This window comes from Numenius arquata, chromosome 6 (assembly GCF_964106895.1).
Source record: "Numenius arquata chromosome 6, bNumArq3.hap1.1, whole genome shotgun sequence".
In the NCBI taxonomy this organism is placed as follows: domain Eukaryota; kingdom Metazoa; phylum Chordata; class Aves; order Charadriiformes; family Scolopacidae; genus Numenius; species Numenius arquata.
The window spans coordinates 40,523,313-40,543,687 of NC_133581.1; the positions used below are offsets into that span (position 1 = coordinate 40,523,313).

The window sequence follows — 20,375 nt, forward strand, 5'->3', positions numbered from 1 at the left end:
ATGTAATAATTCAGGGCAAAATCAGCCCAAAGTACTTTTGCTTTGCTCCACATACAAAAAAAGCCCCACAACCAAACTCACTCCTTGTCTATAATCTTCAGAGCACAGAATTTCTTTCCTACACAGCCTGTGGATCCCGCTGTTTTGCAAACAAGGCTTCCCAAATTGTACATCAGATGAAGACAGAATGCGCTGACTCCAGTCCTGCCCGAGAACGTACAAGCTCTGCAAAGGAACTCCTCGCTCCACCAATAACTGTTTTGCAAGAAGTCAGGGCTCCTGTTCACATGGCTCAGGAGCAGGAGATGCTCCCTCCCCTCTCATTATTCCTTGAATGTCAAAGGCCCTTGTCTTCACCTCTTCGTTTTTGCCTGATCAAAGAGTGCCATGTCAACACAAGGAGCAAGAGAAAAAGAGAGTATATGTGTGACTGCTTTCAGGGTGGAAAAGATCCTGAAGTGGGCTGTGCCTTTCTGTTTCCTCTCTCCCGACTGCCAGATACCCTTGGTCCTGCAACTGAAAGGAGGAGAAAGGAGAGGAGGTTACTGGAGTTCATTTACACTGCGCACAGGGCTGCGCTAGCCTCTCTTCCTGTTTGCATGGAAGTACCAGCCCCTCTGACAACGGGAGAGAGAAAGAAGCAGAGAGGGAGAGAGAGGAAATGGTGGTAACTTAGACTTTTCCCTGGTTAATGAACTGGAAACCAGTAACAAATGATATTGGGAGTGATGTGGCCACCTCGCTGCCATGAAATTCCTTTAAAGGCCATTGACACAAGTTCCTTTGAACTTTGGAAAACAGCACAAGCCAGGTCGGGGTAACAAGGCTCCAGTCCCTTCTAGGCTTTCTACTCTCACCTCAGCTTTCAAGTTTCTGGCTCACTTAGAGCATAACCACCTCAAGAATGGCAAAAACTAGGGCATGCACTGGGTTACAGCAAGGAAGTTGTCACAGTAGCAGCACCCCCAACCTTCCTTCCCCTCCAAGATGTCTTGTAAAGTGACAAGTCACCCCTTCTCAGCTCTGTCTGGCCAGACGAGCTGTGAAGCCAGTGTCCGGACATGGGGAGCAGAAGGAACACAGCCACTTTGGAGCAACACCAACTTCTGTACCACCTCGGGGACAAACACAAGCAGAACTTGCCATTTGTAGCTGAACTGCAATAAGCTGAACCCCACATCTGGCTGTGAATTCAGCTCATTGACAGCTCAACACCACTATCAGGACCTTCCTTCAGATGGCAGGAAGCACAACTGAGGCTTTGACAGGGGCTTCCAACAGGAAAAATCCCATCTGTGCTCCTCCCAGGAGGATGGAACACACAAAGCAGAGCAGCTGCCTCCTCCCCCTAGCTACCAAAGGGGCAAAGCTCTCTGCCACTCCTTGGGAAGGGGAAGGGAGAGGATCCAGCCTGGAACCTTGTCTACAGAGTATGTTTGTCAGCATCATCTATAATAGCTCCCTATGAGTTTTTCCCTTGCACATCTAAATGTATGTATGCAAAGGTGGTTTTGGTTTGGTGTTTGTCTTCCTCATGCCCCTGTATTGGCTAATGGCGTAATTCTTTCGCACTTCTAACCCCACCACCAGACACACACAGAGAAACGAATAAAATCAAACGTGAAAGCATTCAAGCAAACTAGAAAAATTCCTACTACAAAATAATCTGCTAACTAGCAAGACCTTGATTTGGAAAATTAAAGTTGAGATGTTTGCAGCTTATTATTCCTGCTGCTGACCAGCTCTTCAACATCCTACGTGCAGTGACAGCTCATCACATCCTACCTGAAGGCTGAAAATGAGACCTGACCCCACCACCACCTTAATTTCCTTATAAATGCCGCTGCATGGCAGCACAAAAAACATGCCCACAGATTCTGTTTCTTTCTGGATTTCTTCTTCAGCTTTACTCAGCCATCAATATCTTGTCCTACAAAATTATACACAGCTATCCAAAACGTAACAGCCAGCCATTCTCTGAAGCAACAGTTTTAAGACCGAGTGCTTCCTTAGTCTTCCCAGAGAACAGCGTTTAAGAGACAGAGGAAATATACAAGTGTCATCCAGATCAGACATAATGGCAATAACCATTTAGGTTCAAAAAGCTGTTTAGTTGGTTGTGTGTTTTTTTTTAAACGAGGGCTTGCATAGAAGTGGGGAAAGAAAAAAAAAAAAAAAGGGAAGAAAAAAAGGAGTTAGAGAAGCCTCTCTCCAATCATTGCGGACTTCCGTGGGAGCACCACATCACAGAACAAAAGAAAACTCTACCTTGGATCCTACATTCCTCCTTTCTGACTCTCAGTCTCACAGATGTTAGAGCCCTGCTTCAGGGAACACAAGTCTGACTCATGGTGGATTTGAGATGTCATCCCAATGCTATCTCCAAACTGAAGCGAGAGATCAGAACTTAAAAAAAAAAAAAGGGGGGGGGGGGAAGAAGCAACGAGAATTAATACCTAAAATAGCATCCTGATAGTGGAGATGCCAGAGAAAAGGGTTAAACCTAGTCCTTAAGCAGTAAGAGAACAAACTAGATTATGCCTAGAGAAGAGCACTGCAGGACTTTTTTCTGCACGTGGAAAATGATAATGATAAATAATCACAAAACATAGTGTTTTCCTGATTGTTTCCTTAAAAATAATTCCGTCTCCACTAGACTATGTGGTAAGGGAATAACATTCCATGACCCATGCCTATTCTAGCCAAGTGCCTTTATCAGCTAGCATCACAAACGGGAAATCTGCTCAGCCCATCTCTTCAACATCAGTATCCCAAACTGCTGTTGACGGCTCTGAGCAGGAACACAGCCCAACCCGCTGTCAGCACTGAACCACTACTAAAACAGAGAAAAGCAGTAAGAAGCAGCTGCAACATGTAGGATGTATCACAGCAGAGCCAGAAAGAGAACGTAAAAGCCCTCGATTCCTAGCCCTTGTCCAGACCACCTTCTCCTTCAAACTGATCGTCTCCATCCTCTAGAAGCTATGAAATAAAAGAACATGAAGAATAGAGGCAAAAGACAAAAGAACAGAATAAAGGGAAGGGCTGTTTACAGCATAACTCTTTGCTCATTTTTCTGATTTCCTCCTTTCCTCCCACCCCAGAAGTTCTTTCATCAGCATGCTGCATATCACCATAACTGAAACAAGATTGTTTCTGGGAAACAGCCTTTTCACAATATATCTATATTGCACTCAGTATCCAAGCACCATCCTACCTAAAAGCATCAATCAAAACAAATGCTACCACTCACAGGCAAAACAGAAATACAGTACTGGATTGCAAAACAAGGCAGGAAACTCATTAAGATTCCCTTAAGAGCAGTAGGGGAAAAGTACCAATTCCCATTCATAGAAATATCACCCCTAGATGTAGCACAGAGATCAGGAAGAAATGACAGTACTCAAAAATACCCATATGAAGAGCACGTCAGAGGGATACTGGAATGGAATTTTAAATTGCTTCAAAGTAAGCTTGACCGTTAGTCTATTCCCCACTCATCCATTACCAGGGATATATTTTGGCAGGTTTTGCTAATGCTGCTCTTAGAAGAGCAGGAGAAGAGAGGCACAGGTTCCCACCCCGCAGCAGACAGACATATCCAAACCTAGATCGGCCAGAAGGCTGCAGAAGAGCAAGAAGAGAGATGGGAAGAGCTGCCAAGAAACACTGTGAAGACTGGCATAGGGGTGCAGGTAAAAATAAAGGACTATTAAGAGCTCTGTTACAAAGTAAACTTCCCTGCTTTTGACTTTACTATTCTGGATCCTGGCCTACGCAGTCTATTTCTGTTTTGGGGGTCATTGCAACTAAGCACTTACAAGGTAAAATAACAGCAAAATAAGGAGGTATTTTCTTTGTTTTTCATAAACCCACAGGTTGGAAGCTAGGAGGGAAGGGTTAAAGGTCTGAAAATGAGAGAAAGAGGATCTGTGTGACAGGAAGGGAGCATGTGAGAGGGCGTGTGACAGGCTGTGTAGCAGAATGTGTGTGTAGATCTCATTCCCTCCGAGGCTCTTGGCCAAATGTGGAGCTGAACTTTCTGCAGACTTTGTCCTGCCAAGTCATGTTCCCTTCTCACACTGCCTGACATCACCACAAATACTCAGCTGGAAAACAGTCCAGAGCCGGACAGAGTCCACCGCTCAAACACCGGCCAGTGAAATGGCTGCACTGACGGCACACCCACCAGATGGGAAACCACAGCCACCAAATCTCCTCGCAGGTCATCTCCAAGTGCCCAGGAGGCCTCACCCTCACCCATCCAGAAAGAGTCCTAAAAGGCACAAAGAGATTGGAGGTACTAACAGACAAATACTTTTCTATTTCCCAATTAATGTAGCCCAGAACAGACGGAAAAACTGCAAAAAGGCTCTAATAGAAAAAAAGCCAAAGAACATAACCATCAGATTGTCAGGGTTTGTCACAAGCAACGTGCTGCATGCAAGGAGCCCACTCCATTCCCAACCCCGGTGAAACCTTGCCACGGGGAGAAGGAAGACACCACGGACGACCCAGGAGCTAGTGGTTCTGCAAAGAGAGACGTTCTGGCAGGGTCTGCATGAAGTAAGCAAGCAAACATTATACTGTCAGAGAGCTTGTTATCACCTGGCTTCTCAGAAGTAATTGCAAACCCAAGATCAGTGCTGGAAAATGCAAGCACATCGTACAAGTGCGTGGGGGCAGGCAATGGGGCTAAATCAACAGGTGGCTGGATTTCTTATCTGCATCCTTATATCAAGGGAGAAGGGTGGGGACAGCCCGCTGATTCTGGGACACTGCTGAAGGCACCACCCAGAGCAAGTATCAGGGAGTAGCAGTTGGAGATGGTACAGAAACAAGAGAGGACAAAGTCTGCAGTGTCTTCTTGTTTTTTCTTCAACCTTCACTCCCAGACTGCTGCTTAAAAGCAGCATAATAGAAAATGCCCTCAAAGTACAGGTCAGAGGGAAAAAAAATTATGTTTTCTTCAGGCAAGGTTTCTGCCTTCTCTACTCCTGTTCTATTTCTAGATAAACAAACAGCAACTTGGGAGTTTTTTTGCAGACCAGGGAGAATTTTTTCTTCAATTCCATATTGCTCAGAAAGCTAAGGTGATTCTTCTCAGATATACCTAGATATCAGAAGCTACATTATACGATCTGTGCTTATCAGTATTTTACCACACTCCTCACAACAGAAGTTCTCTCTGCCTTTGCTAAAGAAGGCAGTTTGACACCTTCCTTAAAGGTCTAGCAGTGCAAGCTTGCCTGCCTGCATGCTATAGGGACCTTAAATCTTATCCCTAGGGCTTCCTGCCCCGAGCTGCAGCCGCCTGAGAATCTGTCACTCTCAGCAGTTGTAAACACAGAAGCCATCTTTTGAACTTCTTCCTGGCCCTTTCACAGAAATCAGAATATTATTCCTCTCCTACAGACGACAGTCAAGGGTGGGGAAGCAGTGAATCAGAAGACCAGAGTCACAAAGTTGGTATTTGAAGGCAAGGTGACAGCCTCTCCCTTCTGCTCTCAGAGAGTGCAGGCAGCTGGGTGAGCTGCCCGGTGGCAGTATCAGAGCAAGCCTCAAAGGCTGTCCCAGTGCAACGTTGTGTGCCCACAAACATTTGCACGTGGGTTCCTGCTGGCAGGCGTGCAAGAAGCCGCTGCACATGCATATCTGACACCCTGACTGTGTAAAATCCTCCAGGAAAGTTCACTGACATGGCACGTGGAATCCTTTGGGGGCTGGCACGTTTCTGCATGTATGTCCCTGGCAACCAAGATACACTACGGAACCGTTGCAGAAGCCAACCTCTTTGCTCTCATTTTATAAGGGCCCTAGATAGACTATTTACATTTTAAACGTTTTCCTTTAAATAGAGTTTACACACATTTTTCAAGATTACACTCATTCAATCTACTTTTAAGTTAATGACAATTTATGATAAAGCCCAAAACAATCATTTGAAAACACACCCTATCCAAGCAGCACATCGTTGCTGGACAACATTTAAAAAGCATAATTCCCAAACTCCAGAAAGTCACCAAGACCGCAGAACCAGAATCCACTGAAGTACCAAACAAACCTTTCTTAAAAAGGCAGAAAGATTAGTTTCTTCAATTCACTTACTAAATTAGTTTAGTTCACTCTAAAGGGGGAGGCAGGAGGCGCGGGGAGGGAGGTGTTTCTCTCTTCCAATCTCTGAATAAAAACAAGACAAGGGAGGATGAGTTATGCTCATTCTAAGATCTGGAAGGACACAATGACCAAAACCAACCAGTTCATTTTGCTAAGTAGAGATAACACTACCCTGTTCAAATGAGTCAGTTTTAATAGCGCACACTCCAGCAAGTAAATTTTCTCTTACGTATCCACTGTGTGATTTGTGTGATTATAGCCTAGTTATTAAAAAATTTGCACATTTAATGTGACCATTTTATTCAAATGCAGTTTTGTACAAGTCATGAGGAAAGAAATTATTTACCTAATAAATACAAATGACCATTTTCTAATGTAAACATTTACTGTGATATAATAGCATAAACAGGTGTATGTAGATACACTGTATCGTCCTGTTTAGCAAGAATTAGTAATGGATGAGTCCAACCAATTAGAATAAACCTTCCTTTTATATCAAGTGCAAAACAAAGCTTAAATAAATTATTTAAATCACCAGGTTTAATCATTATTTATATCAGCAAGTGGGAAGCCTTGATTTAAACCAATTAACCTTGTTTGTTTCATAGTTGTGGTAGCACCAGGGGGCCAAGACTGCCCCTCTCCCTGGAGGGAGAGAGCATCCAACTTCCATGCCCAGTTTGTTGCAATAAATTTTACAAGTATATTTGCCAATATTTTTTTTAAAGCCTTAAAACAAACCAGAAAGCCTTACATGCCAGGAGACACCTACTCACTTGTCAGTCATCTGCTTTAGCAATCGGTCTGATACTCACCTAACATCTTTTATTTACATCTCGGAGAGGTTTCTGTACACAATACAACCTGACTCTACAGCACGGCTTTTAAATTGCTTCAGTCCTCGCATCCCACGAGACAGTTCTCCTACTTAATCCTACAGACACTAGTCATGGTCTGTTCAAAACAAGAATTAAGAGTTCTCCTTCTCTAATGCTGTTCTCTTAATTTCTTCATCAACATCCCACTAAATAAACGTTTATCCTTCTCCCCCCCCCTTTCAGCATACTGCAGGGCCTGCAGTGCTCTGCTCTCCTCCGTGCACTACCCTAATTAGCCTTTGCCCTCCCCAAATAAGGCGCTTTGACGTATACACTGTCAAGCTTAGGTGATTTATGAAATTATACCAAAAATAAGTATATCACCATAACATTTTCTTTTTGACACTCAATACAGCAAGCAATTTTGCTTTACAGGAAATCTGGTTTTGAGATGCCCAGATCTAAACATGCAAGCTACGCTGGCTCCAGGGGTGTCTCTGCTTTAGTGAGGACACAAGAAAGGAATTTGCCTGTGCTCCAAAAAATGGAGAAAAGGTATTTTGGCCTGAGCAGGAAGTCACAGAACAAAAACCACACAGGAGTGCTAACATAACCCATTGTACCATTTCTAATAGAGAAAATTTTAAGATCTGCCAAAACATGGACAGCCTCATCTTATTTAACAATATTATACACATCTCAGACCCAAACTGACTACAATACAGCTTCTAGCTGCAGTAACTGCGACGAAAATGCTAAGTCAAATGTTCTACTTGTATATTAGCAGAAGTATGATCTAATGACCAAGTCCAACCTGTTTGCAACCTAAATGCAGACCCGTACCTGTCAGCAGGAAGCACTTCCCTGCATTCCCTCCCAAGATGAAGTTCCTTCCCAACCAGACCGTTTCCACAGCCAAGAGAACGTGATTCTGCCTTCCTAAATTATCAAGCTGTGAGGAAAACAAGGTAACTCATCCTACCCCAGACCAGCAGAACATTTTCCCCCAAGTGAAACGAGGTATCTTTGTTTAGAATCACAGAAAGGTTTGGGTTGACACAGACCCAAAAGATCATCTAGTTCCAAGCTCCCTGCCTCGGGCAGGGATACCTATCACAGGTTTCACCTCAGTTCTGAAATATCGATTTTTCTCCAAGATTGCCAGGATTGTGAATCTTATTACTTGGGGGTGGGAGGGAAGGGATAGGGAGTGACATATAATCTGATAAGCTTTCCTATTCAACATGCAAAGACCCACACATCTGCAACAATGAGACTTTCACAGCAGCTGCTTCCAGAGCGCAGAGAGCAGGATCACCCTTCAACGCATTCAAGACAAAGCACGTTATATTCTATAGCCTTCCCTGGGCAGATGGGAACACAACTTCCGAAAAACAGCAACAGTTACAAACCTTAAATTCAAAACTTAAAATTTTTGAAAACTGTCAGTCTTGATAGCTATACAATCACAGACCAGATATAATTACAAGAGACGTTAACTTTTGAGGCCTGAAACCATCACCAGCGGATCAAACACTTAACAGCAGCAAAAAATTCATCCTGCTGTTTACCACAGAACGAGCGCGCTGAGTTGTGAGGACTAACCCTAAAGAAAGCATCTTTCTTGGAGGAAAATAAAAAATCATAGCCATCAAATGCACTTTAACACACTGGGAACAAGACTCTTCCTGCAGGTGCGAGATGAGGAGAAGGCAGTAAACTCACACTCTGTGCTTGCAGGGCTGTGTGCCTGTTCTCCTGCACACCCTCTGCCTGCCTCCTCGCCACACAGCCAGCCAGTAAAGGAAACAGGCTGACAAGGCGCAGAGATCTGCGGCAGCAGTAACTGGAAACAACTGACGATGGTAACCCGAGGCACACAGCCAGGACACACTCATTCTGTGATAAAGTTTCCCTTTTCTTCTTTTTTTTTTTTTTTTTTAAGATTAGGCAATTTTTTATATATATATATATATATATAGTGTCTGCTGAAGTACTTATCCTTGCATCCCTTCACAACACAAGTAGCTGCAGGTTTCCTCCAGCAGCTACAGATCTCCCAAGCAGCTCTACAACAACCCATCTTCTGTCCTACCTGAGGCTGGCTTGGGTTTATTCCCCTCACCTTTTATTTTGGGGGGGGTGGGAGGGAGGAGACTGTTAATTATTTTCACCCTTGCTTTTCTCCTGCAAAAGCTGGCCTTCCTGCATGAAGGAGGATGCATCAGAGCATGCACGTATGAGAGAGAAATGTCACTGAACTCAGTGCTAGCTTTCAAAAAAGGGGTTACATCAGGAAGCCACGTAGTCAGTCTGCCCTTGTAAGTCTTGCAGCAGCTGTAATCTTCTGGCAAACGTGCCAGAGGTGCGATAGCAGAGAAGCGCGGCAAGGCCAAACCCCATCTGGTCCTGGCACAACGTGTACCACATCCAATGCCTTCTTTCCACAGCCCAAAGGGAAGAAGGGCTGAGCTCAGCAACGCTTGGCTGAAGTTTTCAAACTCCATTTGCTTCCCTAACTAAAAGATATTTTTTTCTGTTTCTACCTCAACAGGGGGGTTATGTCTTAAGACTCAGACGCTCCACAAACCAAGCCCACCACGCACTAAAAGAAGTTAAAAAAACCCAGCTTTTCCTTTTTCTTCTTTCCGTTCTCAAGTATAGCCTTCTCCCTGACACCTGTGGAACAGCAGACACTCCACGTACCTTGAAACAAGCAGCAGAGCTGAGAGGACTCTTCCCTACAGACAAACATAACCTGCAGTCATAGCCAGAAACTGGCTGACACACAGTGATCCAAACGGTTAGTCAGAAACGTGACTCAGTGTTGGAGACTCCCTCAAAAAAGCCTTGCAGTGAAGGGCCCAGCTGTGCCTTTAGGAAAAAGAAAAAAGGGTGGGAGGAAATTTCAGGAGGTAAAGTATTTCTCTTTCGCCAGTGGTCCAAGGTTTGCCTCTGGCCCATAACGAAAGACCTGCTGTGACAGATCTGCAGACCTTAGCACAATGAGTGGCAGCGAAAGGGCACAATTAAGAGTCACGACCAATGTAAGCAAAGTTACCTTTTAACAGCAGACAAGTTTGTGACCTCGCAATCTGGGTTGGCAGGATACAACAGGTGAATGAAATACAGAAACACAGAGCTGAGCAGGGGAGACAAGGGAAGAGGAAAGCTAACAAGCCACCACAAAGCAAGTAAACGTCTTTGTGCGGCACCTGGCAGCATCTGGGAGACAGCAAACAGAGACCTGGGCTCTCCAGACGCGCAATACAGCCACAGGTAACGATCTCCCCTCCCTAAAGGCCGACTCCGACTCTCTAGATCCATCCACTTGCCGTTGCCTCCCGTTCTCGCACCTCTTTTAGCAGGGGGACCCCCCTCCAGCGCCGCGGTTGCGCAGCCACCGCCAAGCCCGAGGCGGCACAGGCCCCGCCGCCGCCTGCAACCCAAACAACGCGGGGCCGCCACCGATCGGCCTAAGGAACCCAACCCCCTCCCGGCCTACGGCGCGGGGGAGCGGGTCCGGCGGAGCCGCCCACCACTTCCAGCCCGGCCCGCACCCCCGCCAGGCCCCGGGCGGCTCGGCGGGACGGGCCGCCGCCAACCTCCTTTCCTTCCAGCACTTTCCACGCCGGCACCGGGCCGCGAGGAAGCGCTGTCAAGGCTCGGGCCGGCGCAGGCCGCGGGGCCGGAGAGCGCGTCCTTGTCCCCCGCCGTGAACGGTTGGGCCCTTCCCCCCCCTTCGCTCCCCCGCAGCCAGAACCGAGGAGAAAAGTTACCGGCGCGGCTCCTCGGCGGTGTCCGGCCGCCCCCCGTGGCGCAGGTGCCCAAGCCGCCAGCGGGAGGGGCGGCCCGGCCCGGCGCTGGTCCCGGTCCCGCTCCCGGCGGAGCTGAGGTGATGTCACGCGCGGCGCGGCCCCGGGTCACGTGCAGGCGCTGCCCGCCCCGGGCTGGCAGGGGGCGGGGCCGAAGGGGAAGGGCGGGGCCGGCCGGGCCCTCCCGGTGTGCGCAGGGAAACCCTGTCCGTGCGGGGGCCCGCGGCCGGCGGCGAGTCGGTTCCGCGCTGCTGGGCCGGGGGGTGGGGGGAGGGGGAAGGAAGCAGCGCCATGGCGGCCGGCGCGTCGGGGTGCGGCTGGGGAGGCGCCGTCGTCCTGCTCCTGCTGGTTCTCTGCCTGCAGCCGCCGCCCGCCCGGCCCCGCACCCTCCGCTTCGTAACGCTGGTGAGGGGGGTGGGAGGGGGTGGGGGAGGAGGAGGGAGGGAAGAGGCCGGGAGCGGGGCCTGGCCGGGGGTAACGCGGTGCCGCCCGCAGGTGTACCGGCACGGAGACCGCTCGCCCATCAAGGCCTACCCGCGGGACCCCTACCAGGAGAGCGCCTGGCCGCAGGGCTTCGGGCAGCTCACGCAGGTGAGTGCGGGGCCGCGGCGGGGCCGGGGCTGGGGCCGGAGCCGGGGCGGCGGGTAACGCCCGGTGCCGTTGCAGGTGGGGATGCGGCAGCAGTGGGAGCTGGGCCAGGCCCTGCGGCGGCGTTACCGCGGCTTCCTCAACGACGCGTACCGGCGGCAGGAGGTCAGTGCTCGGGGTGGGGGTGGGGGACGGGAAGCGCCGGTGCCGGGCCTCGTCTCAACCTGTTTTTGTTTCGCAGCCCCTTTGCGGCGCAGGATGCCCGGCTGGAGAAGGGGGGGGGGCCGGGGGGGCGGCCTTGCCCGGAGCCCGGCGGCGGGGGCAGGATGGGGCAGCGGCAACCCCCGGCTGCGAAGTCAGGGGGACGAAGCAGGCGTGCTGTGCTGTGGCTGGTGCTTGTTTCTAACTCCAGATCCTGAGATTTTATTTATTTTTATTTTTATTTATTTTGTCACGCCACAAGACAAAAATGCAGCCCGTATTTGCCCTCCCCTCCCCGGCGCACTTCACTACAATCCCGTGGGAGTCTGTACACATAAGTGGGAGTTACTGCCCAAAACTGACTCTGCCCTTTGTTTCCACCTCTAAAGCATCGACAGCTTCAGTCCCCCAGAGCTAAGAATTTTCCTCTCTCTCTCCCTCTCTCCAGGATGTTGCCACGTTTTATAATAGTTCCTGAGAAACTGATAGGTTTCTCTTGTAAAAAAAAAAAGTTACGGAGCCCTTGCGGAACCGTGTGCTAAGCACAGGGGAAAATTTGAAAGATCAAAAAAAGTAAGGAAATAGAAAATCCCCCCCCGTGTAGCCACGCTGGCTGATCAAAGAGGTGTGAGTCAATGGAACGTGAGCATGCATCGCTGTGAGAGAGAGACGTGCTGTCGCATGGTTCGGATGGACAGCGGGCAGTCAAGACCCCCTTGTCCCACCACTGGCTCTGCGTTGGTTCAGTTATTTTATCTGAGGTCACTTCGGGTGATCGACCAGATGGGGCAAACAGAGGACCCCTGTACAATTTTTTGTCTTTGTTTCTCCCCTTTTGGGCTCCCCAGTAAATACCCAGCTTGCCATAGTTCAGGTGACATCCCTTCTCCGACATTTGCTTCATCAACAAAACTTCCAGCATCAGCTCAAACACAGATCCTTTAACCTTCCTCCCTAGTTCCTTTCCAAACATACTTCACTCTCATAAAGCTTTTGCCAGCTGAATCTGTTTTCCTTCTCTTGCTTGAGAAGGGAAAACAAACCGAGGCGTATGCAAACAGAAGCTGTTCTGCTAACCAAGCCCTAACCCCTGCTGGAGTTGAGCAACCTTCCTCTTGTAAGAAGTGTTGCCTCTGGGTGACATGACCGTTTGTCACCTGACTCAGCGACAAGCTGGAGCCCTGGCAAAAGGTGCTGAAGAAAGCATGTCAGCTCAGGGCTTAATTGGGGTTTTTTTTAATGACGCTTCTAGAATTAGATCCTTATCTTTTGAGGCATTTCCTTTCTGTTTCTTCAGAGGTTACCAAGGATGAAAGCAATCTTGTCTAACGAGTACAGGGCCAGTTGCTTTGAAGGCACAGTTAAGAGGTAAAAGTGGGTAGAAATTGTCAGAGAAAAGACAATTATTATTTTTTTTTTTTACTTATGACTTAAGTTTTGAGACATACTTCACGTGGGAGCTGCTATACAGAGTGAGCATATGTATTTTTCCTTATGTTTCTCTCTCAGGTAATGTTTTAAAAAAAATCCCAATCTTGACATTGTATTTCATATTTCTGGTTTTTTACTCTTGTTGTTTCGGATTCAGCACGCTCTTTTCTAGGATGTTCTTTCACTATTTCCTATGTGTTCCTCTTGCTTTATCACTGGGTTCTCTCCAGTCTCCCCCTAAGCATTTTCAGTACACAGATACCAGAATTCCAAACTTCTGCCATTTTGACCCTCTGAACTTGTCTGTATTTTTCTCATTTCTCTTTTTTTCTGGCTCAGATATCTCTCTCTGAGCTCTGGAATGGTAAGTCTTGGCCCATTAATCCCAAGAGCCCACAATCATCTGTAAATATAGTGCCTTTTCTGTCTGTGCCCCTCGTTATCTGTATCTCTGTCTTGCCCTTCTCTGACTCTTCCTCGTATTCTGACTCCTTTCTATCTGTAATCTCCGCACAGTCCCACTGGTCCCAAACAAACTGCTCCAGTATTTACACACCAAATTGTCTTTGTGTCCATCCTTAACGGTTGTGCCCAGGTTGACATCAGCAGGCGCAGTCACTTCAACCCCTGTTATCCTGTTGTCCCTGAGCAGCTCCAGGGCACTTGGCAACGTTCCTCGGAGAGCGCATCGTCCTCCGTCCGAGCAGCACCACCAGGTTACTAATGGTAATGTAGTCTGTCCCTGTCCTGGCAGATCTTCATCCGCAGCACAGACTGTGATCGGACGCTGATGAGCGCAGAGGCCAACCTGGCCGGCCTCTATCCCCCAGAGGGACCGCAAATATTCAACCCTAACATCTCCTGGCAGCCTATCCCTGTGCACACAGTGCCCAGCTCCGAGGAAAGGGTAAGTCAGTCTCAAGGATATGTACTGACTATTCAAGTGGTGCACCGTGCTGACTTCTCCAAAAGTCTTTTTCCTGAACCTCTCCTGGGACCTGCTTAGCAAAGGTTCTTCTGTTCTCAGAACAAGACAAGAATTCAGGGGCTGTGTTCACTTGACATGTTAGTTGCAACACCTCAGCAGACCACGCACCATCTGGAGCGTGTTAGAAGGCAGTACTTGAGGCTGCGTTTATAGCTGCATCCCCCTAAGTCAGGGTTTCGTTACAGTTGCGCGTGGCGACTGCAAATTCTGGACTTGGGCGTTCTCGGTGACCCGGCTGCTCTTGTTCTCTTTGCCCAGCTACTGAAGTTTCCTTTGACCCTCTGTCCACGGTATGACCAGCTACAGAATGAAACGCGGCACTCAGCAGAATACATAAATAAGACCAAAGAGAATTGGGTAAGTGATTGTTTGCAGGAGATAAGGTGGTCTTAGGCTCCGTAGTTAAAGTATTATCAGGCACCTCTCTCTCTATACTCAGAGCTCTGAGAAAAGGGTAGGAATACCCGTGCATGTAATACAGTTGAGATTAGAAAATTGAAGGCCTTTCTCTTTTCTTGTACCTACAGCAATTCCTACAGATGGTGGCAAATGAGACTGGGATCCGGGATGTCTCTCTTGAGTCTGTTTGGAGTGTGTATGACACACTGTTCTGTGAAGTAAGTTTGGCCATCATCTTCCAGCCACAGGGATCTGGCCTTTAGGGCTCACTGGGTTTGACAGAAAATTATTTTGCAAAATCTCATAAAACAACTCTTCACCATTCCCACCTTACAGTTAGAAGTAACGTTCCAATTTCAGAATAATAACGGTTCCTACTCCCTAGAGGCTTGTGCCAGGAATTTCCTACTTTTGCACCCCATAACCTCCCACTATATCATGCCAGAGTCCCACCTCCATAATAAATACCTCTTTTGAAAGTCACTAGGAAATGACTGCAGTCTGAAATCTTTAGATTTCTGTGGACAAGTCTGAGTTAAGTAAGGTAGAAATGAGATCTATGGAAACTGAAGGAGCGTTAACTTTATGATTTAAGTTGGGAGCTTAAATTAGAACTATTCCTGGTTCTATCTCTCTGTTACTTTAGATCAATCACTTTTCTTTCTCTGCTTCTGTTAATGCCACCTCTAAAAGAAAATAATGCTTTTCTAGGTTAAGTGGGGTTCATCCACACCTGTTTTTTGACCTATTCTAAGGTTTGCCAGAGAAAGACTCTAGAGACACATTACCTTTTTGCTGTCTGGAATGGGCACCAAACTCTATATTCACACAGAGTTTTGATGAAACCATATCTCACGAAGGCCTGAACGAAGTCAAAAATTGGGTTATCTGCGCTGTGATAATGCTAAAGTAAAGGTCACGTATCCGGACGTGACTTACAGTTGTTGCACACAGACTTACAGTTGTTGCACACAAGTTTACTTGTGTATAACTGTGCACCGTGATGAAGTAAATTAGAGACATCTTTCATCTCAAAACTAGCTAATTGTGGAAGAAGCAGTAAACCCAAACATCGTGACACTGTGTCATGCTAATTCTATGGAGGTGCAAGGCTGTTCAGCTTGCTGGCAGTGCTATACACTGGTATGTGCTCTTTTGGGGAGGTACAAGATGAATCTGCACGGAATTGTTTGTTGCTATGTAAAGCACCAGCTGGAGTTGCTGCAAGCTGAGAATATTCCAGTCCAGAGCCGCACTGCACTAAGTAAATTTGCCTTTTGGATCACAAACCCCATCTCCTCTCTTGTAACGATCACAGTGAAGCAACTTCTGTCAGTAACAAAAAATCCTTGGGTCAAAGAGATCACTTGGTTAATTGAGCTCGTAAATTTGGCCTGGAAAGCCAGCTGAGAACCCCTATAATCCCCAAGAACTTGGAGAATAGCTCAGTGTCCCAAAGTGAAACCAGAACGTTTTGAGGGAGGGTTGATCAGGCTGATCAGTCTCTTGAGTTGCTTTGGGCTTCCTCCTTTTTTTTTCTCGCTCTTACTAACAGTGACCTGAAGAGAAGGATTGTTTTTCTCACCAGAGCCAGTAGATTCTTTCTACCATCTGTCTGGAAAAAATAAAGAAGTCCAAGAAATAGCTGATCTTACTAGCTATTCTCTTTGTAAATTCACGAAAAACTAAATATCTAAGTTGCTGATGGGAATTTCTCCAAACCACTCAGACAGAAAGGGTGTTTAAGGATATTCAGCCTCGTCTTCTGGCACTTCAATGGGATGTGGCATAGCAAATTGGTCCGAGTAACACCAGGGAACCACAACTGCTGTTTTTCTGCCAGTATAACTAATCCTTTCCTGTAATGGGCTGGCTGCAAAGCAAATTCTTCTCTTGGTTCCCAGTTCTGTGTATTGTAGGTTTGAGTACTGGGTTTTGTCAGTGGCGCATCCCGGTATTACGTCTGCAGAGAGCTTCCTAACTTCCTCCAATATTATTCAGTGGCCCTCTGAGCTTCCAGGGAGATTTTGCTGCAGGTACACCAGAAACCTTGAGTTTGCCCTCTCTTTTATTTATTTTTTTTTGACTGCATGCCATCTGCAGGGCAGAATCAGCCCCACATAAAGTAAATGCCCTAAGACTATTGTATCAGCATTAACGACATAACCCTGCACTCCAGTTGTGCTCTCACAGAAATGTAGCTCCTGGATTTATAAAGGATTTATAACCTTTATGCGTCTCCTTATTAGTTTCTGAAACAGCATTAAACCCCACGTATATTCTTTGTATGCAGCACAGCAGCGTGAGGACAGAAGCACAAATAGAAAAGGGGCATATTTAAAATAATAGAGGAAATGGGGAGCAGCACGGGCAGGTCCCCACAAGCCCTGACTCCCATTCTCCGATTAATCTGCGATCTGTGCTACCTGCAGACGAATGTTCTGTTTCTCTTTCCAGCAAGCACACAAGATGGATTTGCCTGTATGGGTGACACCAGATGTCATGACTCGCTTGAAGCAACTAAAAGACTTCGGTTTTGAATTTCTGTTCGGGATCCACAATCGGGTAGAAAAAGCTCGTCTGCAAGGCGGTAAGTGCACCAGGGAGAGAGGTTCGTGCAGTTCTGTCTGTTTTTTTGCCTCTTACCAGCTCTTCCCTTTCCTCAGGGGTCCTGCTGGATCACATAAGGAAAAACCTAACCAAAGCAGCAAATGCTTCTGCCCACCAGAACCTGAAACTACTTGCCTATTCAGCAGTAAGTCAGAGCTTGGGGGCTGGCTTTTATCCATCTTCTCCTTCTCGCAGGGGACTGGGGCTTGGTGGTAGTTTTAACCCTTTCTGGCTTCTCTACAGCCCATGCAGTGACCAGGACATGCGTCTTTGCCTCTGGCTGGGTGGGATGCGCAGGATCTGGCATCACTCCTCTGGGGTCCCTAAGGAAAACTCCCAACCTGCACTTTGTTCCTGTTAGCTCAGGCTTGCGGATGCGACTGGCAAACTTTGGGGAGCCACTGCTGTATTTATTTGGGAGATGGGTTGATGCCACTCAGATGTGCCGTTTCAGCAGGGTAGATAGAGTCATCTCCCCTTTCCAGCAGCTGACTGACCGGAAAGACAAGCATCTCTCCCAAGTTGTTCCCTAGAGATTAATTCTTAAAGAACAATGCAGAGGATACATATGGCTGTGTTTTACTTCCTCCCCTTCTCTGGCACCATCACAGATCACCCTTCTAGCTGTACAGTTCCTCTCCCTTCTTCCAGATGGAGGTTACAAAGGTGGCATCCCCTCAGCACTGCCCCCTCTGTTACTGGTATGGTCTGAGCTGCCCTGCCACATCCGTAAGGGTGACTGATTTGGTTTTTTTCCCTCTTTCTCAGCATGACACCACACTTGGGGCACTGCAGATGGCTCTAGATGTCTACAACAAGATTCAAGCACCATACGCCTCATGTCATTTATTTGAGCTGTACCAAGAGGATGATGGGTGAGGGCTGCAGTAAAGACGTCTGCTGTGATTTCACCTCAAGGGTTAGATACCTAGGCTAGGCTCCACCCTAGGGGGATGCTGTCTTCCTCCTAGTGGCAGACTCTTAGGAGGAAAACTACCACCAGAATAAAGGAAAGGGTGTGCACACCGAGTGTTTGGGAAGGGATGACTTTAGTTGGATAAGAAAAAAACAACCAAACATCATCTAGCTGTGTTTTGTTTTCAGTAACTTCTCTGTGGAGATGTTTTTCCGGAACGAGAGTGGAAAGGAACCTTTCCCACTGACAATCCCTGGCTGTCAGCATAAATGCCCACTGCAAAGATTTTTGGAACTCACAGATCCTGTTGTTCCCCAGGACTGGGAGCAAGAATGCCAGGTCGCAAGTAGAGTGCGTGACACAGGTGAGCCCAGGCTGGACCAGAGCGTGGCAGAAGGGTAAAGCTTGGATGGTACTGTGTTGACCACTCCTTTTCTCCCTTGCAGAACTGTTTGTGGGCCTGGCTGTGTGTGGATCCATTCTTCTTCTCCTTATAATCCTCCTTTTGACTATACTCTTTCGCATCCAGTCTCAGCCCCCTGGCTACCGGCATGTTTCCAATGAGGGAGAAGAACAGGCCTGACAGTTGCTTCGACTCCTTCCCCTGCAGTAGGAGGGAGCAGTGTTGCCCCTAAGGATGATTGGGCACCTTCAGTTACCGAGCATTCTTCTGCTTTGGCCATTGCTTCCCAGAATGAAGCTGGACTTGATTTTCGGATGCTTTCTAAAGGTGACGTCCCAGAGAGAGAGAGAGGACTGAGCTACTCTAATGGAAATGCCACCTTAATTCTGAAGCCAGTAACTGTATGGTGTCCCCAGTCCTCATACAGCTTATCTAGTCTGGGATTCCCAACATGGCCAGTTGGAGCTGGTCAAGACTTTTCCTCCTTTCAGTGATTGTAAACGTTACCACTCACCATGACTGTGGCAGAGGGGCTTGGGCCTCCAGCAGCTACCACATCCACTGCAGACAGGAGTTGCATCTCTCTTCAGGGCCAGCCTGCTTTGAGTGCTTTTCTCTCAAGCCATTGGGCTGATAATGGTGGGAAGGCTGGGCTTGGAGCAGAAGGCCCAGTTCACCAACAATGCACCAAGACTCATCTACTGTCCATGCAGGGGGAACTGCTGCGGATATGGCAGACAGTGAAAAGTGTTTCTTGAGGTCGCTATTAAGTCATTGCTGCTGACAACTGGTCTTTTTTTTTCCCATCCTCCCATTGTGGTGCCAGAGAGAACTGGCCTGGAATCAGGGCAAGATTGAAAACCTGGCAGTAGTTTCTAGGATTCAGCTCAGAGTAGGTTACCTATTATCCAAAGAAGCTCTAAGCGCTTCATCAGAGAGATGAATTCCTGTGACCGTAGCAAACCCGCACCCAATTTCTTGTGCAATGTTGGCTCTAGAAAGGAGAGTCCCCGTAGATAAGAAACTTGAGCTGAATCTAAAGATTCAGCCTTTGAATTTGACTTCCCCACCTCTGAACTTCAAGTACCTATTACAGGGAGTATCCTGTACTGCAGGTAGTCCAGATTTCAACTACAAGCCCATTCTGCATTACTAGCAGGATGATTTTATGCTGTAATTAAAGAGATGTAGCACAGCTGTTACCTAAGACTAGATTAAATGCCAAGTTCTGTAGTTTTTCTTCCTGTCTTCTCTAGTGGATGGACAACAAACAAACCAACCGAACCCCATTAAGGATCAGAGTTTGCAGGTGACTGTGGATCCCTTTATTTGCCATGCTTTGGCATTTTGTCCAAAGTGTGATTTTTCTCCAGGCTGGCCTCTCTGCGCACTGCAGATGCTGCAGGGAACTTCATGCCAAGTTCTCACCACCTGCCTTGTAGCTTTTGGCAGAAAACGAGACTGCAGCAGGCACCAGAAGCACAGGCTCTTCACGTGGTGATGCTGCACATTCACTTCTCACTTTTACTTCCCTTTCTGCTGCAGTTCCCTTCCCCTCTTGGCGGCAGAAGCCAGTTCTTAGGTTACAGACATTTCCTTTTCTTCCCCTATGGAGTACCGTGGGGACTTCTCCCTACACCGTAATTGGCATCTGCCAGCATGGGAACTCTAAATCAGCAGAAGCAGCTTGCTGTTCTCAGCATCTTCCTCACCTTTTTGTCCTCTGAATTTATCTAGGTCTCCTGCACAGCAAGACAGTCATAAAGGAAAACCTACTGCCTATGAGAACAGGCACAAGAAAGAGGTAATAGAAAGTGCATTTAGGACGACCAAACTGGTTATTTTTAAAGGCAGCAATTTTTGCACACACAGAGCAAAGGTTTCTATGATGATTTAGACATTTTGACTGTGAATGACTTTCTGTAATTGTTCCAATACATTTCCTTTTCGTTATTAAAATCAAATTCGCACTGAACTCTACTGCTCTTTTTCTCTAGGAGTTCACTGGGCTAGCACCGGTGCGCTCGGTGTTGGAAAATAGGCAGAACTCACTGCAGTACTCCCCCTCCCAAAGTAAATCCCTGATTTG

The 20,375-nt window shown here is 47.4% G+C and overlaps 2 protein-coding genes across 2 annotated transcripts in view; one reads left to right on the forward strand and one right to left on the reverse strand.

Annotated features, from left to right (window-relative positions):
* The window catches only part of NR1H3 (nuclear receptor subfamily 1 group H member 3), a 28,735-nt gene extending 17,880 nt beyond the window's left edge, over window positions 1–10,855 (reverse strand). Inside the window, exon 1 of the mRNA XM_074149002.1 lies at window positions 10,715–10,855. The gene's annotated coding sequence lies outside the window, so the exon portion shown is untranslated. The remainder of the gene's footprint in view (window positions 1–10,714) is intronic.
* Window positions 10,856–11,024: 169 nt separating this feature from the next.
* ACP2 (acid phosphatase 2, lysosomal) lies at window positions 11,025–20,259 on the forward strand. The gene is made up of 11 exons (XM_074148981.1): window positions 11,025–11,155; window positions 11,246–11,341; window positions 11,417–11,503; window positions 13,725–13,877; window positions 14,217–14,315; window positions 14,486–14,575; window positions 16,815–16,947; window positions 17,024–17,112; window positions 17,736–17,842; window positions 18,072–18,247; window positions 18,330–20,259. Exons 1-11 carry the CDS (start codon window positions 11,042–11,044, stop codon window positions 18,464–18,466), a joined length of 1,281 nt encoding a protein of 426 aa, XP_074005082.1. The 5' UTR covers window positions 11,025–11,041; the 3' UTR covers window positions 18,467–20,259.
* Window positions 20,260–20,375: the final 116 nt, after the last annotated feature.